Source organism: Camelus ferus, chromosome 35 (genome assembly GCF_009834535.1).
Source record: "Camelus ferus isolate YT-003-E chromosome 35, BCGSAC_Cfer_1.0, whole genome shotgun sequence".
Classification (NCBI taxonomy): domain Eukaryota; kingdom Metazoa; phylum Chordata; class Mammalia; order Artiodactyla; family Camelidae; genus Camelus; species Camelus ferus.
Genome location: NC_045730.1, coordinates 2,776,028 through 2,783,904, shown reverse-complemented (window position 1 = coordinate 2,783,904; position 7,877 = coordinate 2,776,028). Strand labels below are relative to the sequence as shown.

General features: G+C 49.5%; 1 protein-coding gene across 1 annotated transcript; it reads left to right on the top strand.

Moving 5' to 3' along the window:
• The first annotated feature begins 3,971 nt into the window (after positions 1–3,971).
• Positions 3,972–5,189, top strand: LOC102511435 (malignant T-cell-amplified sequence 1). Its single transcript, XM_006176840.3, has one exon. The coding sequence runs from the start codon at positions 4,492–4,494 to the stop codon at positions 5,035–5,037; it is 546 nt and encodes a 181-aa protein (XP_006176902.1). The 5' UTR covers positions 3,972–4,491; the 3' UTR covers positions 5,038–5,189.
• The last annotated feature ends 2,688 nt before the right edge of the window (positions 5,190–7,877 follow it).

The following is a 7,877-nucleotide window of genomic DNA, read 5'->3' as shown; positions in this document are numbered from 1 at the left end:
GGCATTCAGAGCTGCGTGACCTGGTCCCGAGGACCAGTCCCGTGTGCACCCCTCAGCCTGACTCTCGTCTTCCTGGAGCCCTTCTCCCTCAGGAGCCCCTCCAAGCCCTTGCGTCCTCACAGCCCCTAGCCTGCGGTGCCCTCCCCTTGTCCCCCGTCCACGATGGACTCACCTCCAAGGCTGCATAGCACAGCCTTTGAGGTTAGACTGACGGGGGGGGCCAGTCACACCCCCGACACAGGGAGGCTTCTGTTGTGACCTCTCAGTCTCCGATGGTCTGGGCTTGTCCCTGAGAGCTGAGTGACTCTGGGCGTTGGTGCCATGGTTCATCTATGAAATGGGGTGACCTCACTGAGTGCCAGGATAGGGGCTCCCTAATAACAGTAATTACCCCCAACACTCACCCACCTCCTCTAGGGGTCCCCACCAGCCAGGGCCAGGGGGGAGCTGTCCCCCTGAGGACAGGGAGGAAGGGTGAAGGGGGAGGAGGGAGAAGGGGCAGCCTGAACGTCTCCCGCACAGACTCGTCATCTGCTGTCCCCTGCAAGCCTTCCGGCCGCAGCCGTGCACCGCGCTGGCCTCCGCGGAGGAGTCTGGGGGCCAGGACAGCAGATGTGTGTGTGTGGGGGGTGTTCCGCGACTTTCAGGCCCCACGTCTCCAGCCAGTCTGACTGGAGTGGGGTGGCCTGTGGGGCTCAGAGGCCGTTGGGGACGTGCAGTAATGGCCAGCTGGGAGCCCTCGGTGCATCGAGCACGTGCGTGGCAAGGTGAGGCCTCTGGCCCGCGCCGCCCGTGGGCCTGTGTGCGCGCCAGGCGGTGGACTTGGACGTGAGGCGGGCTGCCCCGTGCTGAGTCCGCGTGTGGGAGGAAGTCCCTGCGCCCCTGAGCGCGTCCTACACCCCGAGGGCCTGTGGGCCAGGAGCCTGGGCCATGTCCACATGCGGCGGGGCTCATGCCATTTCGTGTCCATCTCCTCCTGGGACAATCGGGAAACTGAGGCCAGGATGTCAGGGACTGGCAAGGGTCCAAAAGGGGGACAGAGTCCAGAGGAGAAGGGAGGGTTCAGCACTCCCAGGCAAGGGCTCACCCTCTGGTAGGTGTGCCTTGGGAAGGAGAGCCCTAAGACCCTGGGGGCCCCCCCCAGCCCACGCCTGCCACATGGGGCCCTTTCCTCTGGGCGACCACACGTCTTCTACCCGTCCATCCACAGGCTTAGTGTGCAGGGGACACTTCTGTGGTGTTTAAGTGTCACCCGTGGACCGGAGCGATGAGGTAGACGACATAGCTAAACACATTTTGGATGTCATGGGATTATTTTTACAGCACACAGAACTTTTTTAATTTTCAAAACTGGTTCATACATTAAAGCAGTGTGAGAAAGGGCACTTTTAATATTTCTTTTCAAAAGGCCGAAAATATGGGGCTAACTTTTTTTTTAATAGACATCATTTTAGAAGTGATTATTTATACAGAGAAAATTCACAAATTGTAAATTAAGTAGCTTACTATTTAGAATGTGCTTCATCTGAGCTTGGGAACTGTTTTGTGGCTCTGGATAGATGGGTTTGTTTATTTAGGAAACCCGACTGAGGAAAGACAATTGTATGATAAAAAATAGTTACCTATAAGTTGGGAACGTTCTAAGGATCTTGGTGAACACTAAGACTTCATCGTTTGGGTCTCCTGCCCTCTAGTGGCCATTTCTCAAAATGCAGACAAAGCTGCCTGAAGGTGAACCGTTTGAAACAGTACAACACAAGGTGTGGGGGTCACGCTGGGAATTTTGGAGATGCGAGGAACCTGAGAAATTTTTTCACTTGGTTTCCTCATTTTTTGCAACATAACCACCATGTCTCGATTACATACTCCCAAGTGATTACTGACATAAAATGGATTTCTGGCATCTCTTGACTATTTGACTTAGCAAATTATCCAAAGCTACAATACTTTTCTGTAAAAATTCTACACGTACACGATAATCTTAGATCTTAAAACTACCTGCATAAAGGGCGTTTTGCAAATAAATAAACACTTTAAAATGTACTTACACTGTCTCCTACTAGCAGGTAAGCTCTTTATGTATTGTGTTTTTCATTCCTTATAATCACACCGTATACCTTGTGGCGTGTACACTGTATTATTCTGATTTTATGAGGAAATAAAGTGCTACCAAGGGGGTCAGACTTAGCAACTGGTACATCCGGGGCCTGAAAGATGAATTCTGTTCTGTAACTTTCCTTCTTTTTAAAATCTATATAGTTAATCAATTTTGAATTGATTTTAAATTATTTAACGAGATTAAGTTGGTAATGTTTTAATATATTTGTATGTTTAAAGCAACACTTGGGTCTCATATTTCTTCATATACTAATGTATGCCAGCCTCAAAGATCTAGCTTCTTCTATAAAGTTTGAGAACCAGGTCCCATGATCTTAGAGAAGGTGAGTTTTTAGAAAGTCTGAAAAGAGTTTTTTTTTTCATTTTCTTAACTGAATAATTTAGAAGAAAAAACTAGCACTCAGTGTCCCTGTTATGGCAGCTGCACACAGGTGCCTCGTGGGCTAAGATGGATGATTTCAGATAAGACTGATAGTTAACTTCAAAAAGATTCCATTGCTATGGAGATCCAGATGACTTTTTTGAGTCCTTTGCCTAAAATGGCTGCACCAAAACAATCCCCTGGGCATGCCCCCGACAGCCAGGTCTAAGTCAGCTCGCTTCTGATTGCGCGGCAGGCGTCTGCAGACAGGCCACCCTGGTCACTCTGGCCCGTAACGACTTTCCCTTCGCTGAATTTCCCGATTTGCTTTGTGCTGCTCGGACAGCACTGACGTCACACGTAAGAACAGCAGCACAATATCCCTTAAGAACCAAAGAAAGAGAATCTTCCTCTGAGAGTTCAGCACATAAACTCCATGAATAACAAGGTTAGCTGCTTATAAACTAGCCAGAACAAAAAGGTTGACTCTCCCCTGCGTAAGAAGGAATTCCTCCTGCCTGATGGCCTTGGAGCTGGGACAGTGGTCTTCACCTGCCTTCTGACTTGGACTGACTGAAAGTGGTACCACCCGGGGCCTCGGGCCTTATCTCCTGGGTCTCCAGGTTGTTGACGATGCTGGGACTCCTCAGCCTCCACAACCATGTGAGCCAATTCCTTACAATAATGATTTTATATATATAATATATACATATATAAATATACATCATATATAAAACTCTCATGTGCTATAAGCTCCCAAGAGTGAGGAAATGCACGTTATCTTTCCGTTACACATTCAGCACTTTACAATTCTGCTGCAGTGCAGGCTTCCCAGGTTAAGCGTGTGTTTATTGGAAAGAAGTGTCCACAGAGCAGGGGTTTGCCCTTACTCTCTTCACACCGCACTGTCTGGGAAAGAAAGGGACCGTATCTTGGGGAAGAGGAAGCATTCATTCATTTATCACTTACTATGCGTGCAGTATGTAGTATGAAACAGACCTTATGCTAGGTGAGAAAATACAGAGGTAAAACACAGAACTCCTGCCCTCACGGGCCTCACACTTCTTAGGACGACAAGTAAAACCTAGGTAGATAAAATCCTAATTAACAGGGTGACTTTCATATTAATCTTAAAGGACTGTGGGCCTAATAATGGAGCTTCAAGATACATAAATCCAAAGCTGACAGAACTGAAAAGGGAAAGAGATCCACAATCATGGAGATTTCGACACGCCGTCAGTAACTGATAGAAGAGACAGACAGGAACAGAGAGGCAGCGGCCGCAACAAAGCAGAGCACACTTCCCTTTCAGGCGCCGCTCCGTTCTCCACGGGACCCTATTCTGGCCTACAGACCAAGTCTGAGTATATTTAAAAGGACTGAAACCCTGCAGCGTCTGCATCCCGCCAGCCGGCGATGCCTCCCCCCCCCCCCCCCCGCGTGCCGCTGGACAGAAACAGGAAGGCGGCCGGCAGCAGCTGTCTGCAAGGACGGGGCCCGGCGCCGAGCGACGTCCGCGGGCGTGAGCGCAGGGAAGGCGGCGAGCTGGGGCAGAGGGCGGCGCGCCGGGCTCGCCTCCTCGCGGCCACCGCACGGAGGGCGAGGGCCCACGCGGCAGGATTCCCTCCCGGTTTCCGGCTCGGGGACTTGGGCGGATGCGGATCCGGTTCCCCAGTAATAAAACTAAAACTCAGGCCCCCTCCGTGTCTCTTTCCCTGCGGCGAGAGTGACGGCTGTGTCTCCGCTCCCTCCTCAAGCCCCGCCCCGCTACCCGCCCGCTCCGGGGCGGAGCCGGCAGCCCGACCCCGCCGGCAGGCGCGCCGCCGGGCCCCGAGGGGCGGAAGTCGGCACGACGGGCGGCCGTAAAGCGCGCCTCACTTCCGGTTAGCGACGGCCGCGCCGAGCGACCCGCCGGCCCGCCTCCGGTAAGCGCCTCCGCCGAGCTCGCGGTGATTCATTTTCCCCCCCCGGTTGCGGCCGCTTCCTTGTCGTCGCCCTCTTCGCCTTGGATCATGTTCAAGAAATTTGATGAAAAAGAAAATGTGTCCAACTGCATCCAGCTGAAGTCGTCAGTGATTAAGGGTATTAAGAACCAGCTGGTGGAGCAGTTTCCAGGTATCGAGCCGTGGCTGAACCAGATCATGCCCAAGAAAGACCCGGTCAAAATCGTGCGGTGCCACGAGCACATAGAGATCCTCACGGTCAACGGGGACCTGCTGTTCTTCAGGCAGAGGGAGGGGCCCTTCTACCCGACGCTGAGGCTGCTGCACAAGTACCCCTTCATCCTGCCGCGCCAGCAGGTGGACAAAGGCGCCATCAAGTTCGTGCTCAGCGGCGCGAACATCATGTGTCCGGGCCTGACCTCCCCCGGCGCCAGGCTCTACCCGGCCGCGGCGGACACGGTGGTCGCGATCATGGCAGAAGGAAAGCAGCACGCGCTGTGCGTGGGGGTCATGAAGATGTCGGCGGAGGAAATCGAGAAGGTCAACAAAGGAATCGGGATTGAGAACATCCACTACTTAAACGACGGGCTGTGGCACATGAAGACGTACAAGTGAGCCTCAGGAGACGCGCTGGGGCCCAGGGTGGACCTGGTGCTGGGCCTGTGCTTGTGTCTGTGTGTGACAGCGTGAAGGCAGCACCCCCGTGGTTAGCGAGTCAGCGGACGCTAAACGAAGGGACAAAAGACAAAGTAAAGCTTGGGAACGAATCCGCCTGTGTGCGTGTGTGTCATTGTGTGTGTGTGTGTCTGTGTGAGTGTATGCCTGTGAGTGTGTTTACGGACGAGTGATTTGCTGTCTTGTCTGTCCAAGCAGATACCCGATCAAACAGGTAAATTCTCTCTCTGTATTAAATTAGATTTCAAAGCCAAGAGCGTGCAGTTGGGAGAGAGACCGTAGTTGTGAGTGAAAAGTTGGGAGAAGAAAATGACTGGAGAGAGGCCCTTAAACAACTCTATTATTATGGCCACTTAAGGGATAAGTGCTAGAAACAGAAAACCCAGTAAAAAGTGTACAGCAGATCTGATCGGTTGTCTACCCAGCAAACATTGCCCCTTCCCTCCTTGCTCGCAGAACTCTGTGCATCCCTTTTCTACATGAGTCTGGAAAGGGCTGATTCGTCTATTTCCCTCCAGATTGATTGACTTATATGTGAGGATGGGGCCTAAGGCCAGCAGGATCTCACCTGCTTAAGAACCCATAGAAAGTGAGGGGCTTTTGTCGCATGGTTTTGAGTCATTTATAGGTGGTTATGTGACCTGTGTTATGAGGGGCTGCTCAAAGGAGGATGCGTGGTGAAAAACGGTCTCCCTACTTCGAATGGACATTGGCATGTATGATTTTGCTCTTGCCAAACACACAGGCACCCTCGATAAGTGTAAAGTCTGAACATGGTAAAACTGGAAATGGAAAGCAGTGTTTTATGATCTGGTGATTAATCAACTATGGAGACTCCACATTTTGGGACCTCTGAAGGGGTGTGACAGAATTCTGTGAGGTAATCAAATTTTCTTATCAATTACTTCATTGTTACTTGAGTTTTCTGAAGTTTAAAGCCAAAGGTAGCTCCATTTTTATAGGGTGGCATCATAGACACCTAACAGAAAAATAAAGGAGGATAAAAACAAGGCAACTAAAGTTCATCAGCATCTTTGCCAACAGAATTCAATGGTGGAAAAGTAGAAGCAATAAAAAATTAGGCAATAAACAGACTCACAGAGGAAACAAACTTGAAGTTACCAGGGGGAACGGGTGGGAAGGGATACATTGGGAGTTTGAGATTTGCAGATGCTAACTACTGTATGTACAGTAGGTAAACAAGAAGTTTCTTCTGTAGAGCACAGGGAACTATATTCAGTATCTTGTAACCTATAATGAAAAAGAAAATGAAAAGGAATATGTGCATGTATATGTATGACTGAAACGTGCTGTACACCAGAGATTGACACAACATGGTAAACTGACTAGACTCCAATAAAAAGAAAACAGGCAAAAGGTTTGAACAGACACTTCACTACAGATGAATATGATTAGCAAATAAGCACGTGAAAAGATGCTCAACATCTTTAATCATTAGAGAAACTCAAACCGAAATGAGATGCCACTACGCACGGGTAACAACAACAAAGGCCAGCCGAGTACTTGGCGAAAATGCCGATCGGTGCTGGTAGGAATGCAAGTGTTTACCCCACCCTGGAGAGAAGGTGTTTCCAGCGGCTGTATTTGTAATCCCCGCAAACTTGAACCACATGAGGGGACATTCCTGCCGTTGCCATACACTTACCCACTCTCAGTCTTTACTGGGAATCTTTTAACAGTAAACATATTACTAATCATGACCAACAAGGATTTTGAATATTACAGACGGAGGTTTTCACACTCTGAGGACTGATGGTGACGAGCACGCTGGCACGTCCGTGGGAACATCTGTGTGCTTTCTCATTCTTTTAAAAGCTGGAGTCCACGTTAATCCTGGGACCTCAGTCCTCCAGTTCGTCCTCACGCGGTAAAGCCCAGGAGGCCCTCAGACACAGAGAGCGCGGCTGCGACTCGCCTGCTCTCTCAGCAGAGCTGAGTTCAGGGCAGAGTTGTTTCCTTCAGGGACTCAGCTGGCTCAACATGTTTTCACAGGAGGAAACTATGAGGCTTTGAGAAGCACATCTGTGTTGCAGGGAAAACATCTTCTCAGCCAGAACAGTCTTTCTGACGCTGCAAAATACCACATTTCAGTCGCATGTTTTGGGGTTATCTCTGTCCAAAGGCTCTTTTTTTTCTTCCTTCTTTCAGTCCGAGTGATTTAGAAATGTGGGCCAGGGTCGTGTCAGAAGCTTAGCCAAACAGTCATGAAAACCAAATACGACATTAAACGATTTCCTTAGGACAAACTTGTGCTGTTTAAAGTAAGCCCTGCATTTCCAGTGTTGAGGATTTAAGCTGAAGCTGACCATGCCTTTCAAAACCATCATGTAAGCAGCCTCTCTGGGCTCCTTGTAAGACACACCAACTGTTGGTGATTAGGTCTATTCGTTTGAGATCAGGTAACAGTTAATTCTCTTAAATTTGTATTTATTTCTATATCTCATTAAAGACTACAATAATGTAAAAAAAGAGCAAATATGGACATTATGCTAAGTGAGACACAGTCTTAAAACCACTGCAGGTTCTCAAGTCAAAGAGAGCTGTGATTTGTTCATCGCTGTGTTTCTTAGTTATGCTTGTATTTTTTCTCTCTTACTAGCCTTTCAGGCTGACCAGATGGCATTTGAGAAGCTGTGCTAGGGTTTGGAGTATCACTCTCTCAATTCAGGTAAAGCACCACCTCACCGAACGTGGTGTAAGAGTGGGCCCTTAACAAAGCAGTGCCCTCACTCTGGTGATGCACCAGAGAGGCTTAGGTT

What these genes read in the sequence shown, in the direction of transcription:
- LOC102511435 (XM_006176840.3), top strand. Translation starts at nt 4,492, where the DNA reads ATGTTCAAGAAATTTGATGAAAAAGAAAATGTGTCCAACTGCATCCAG.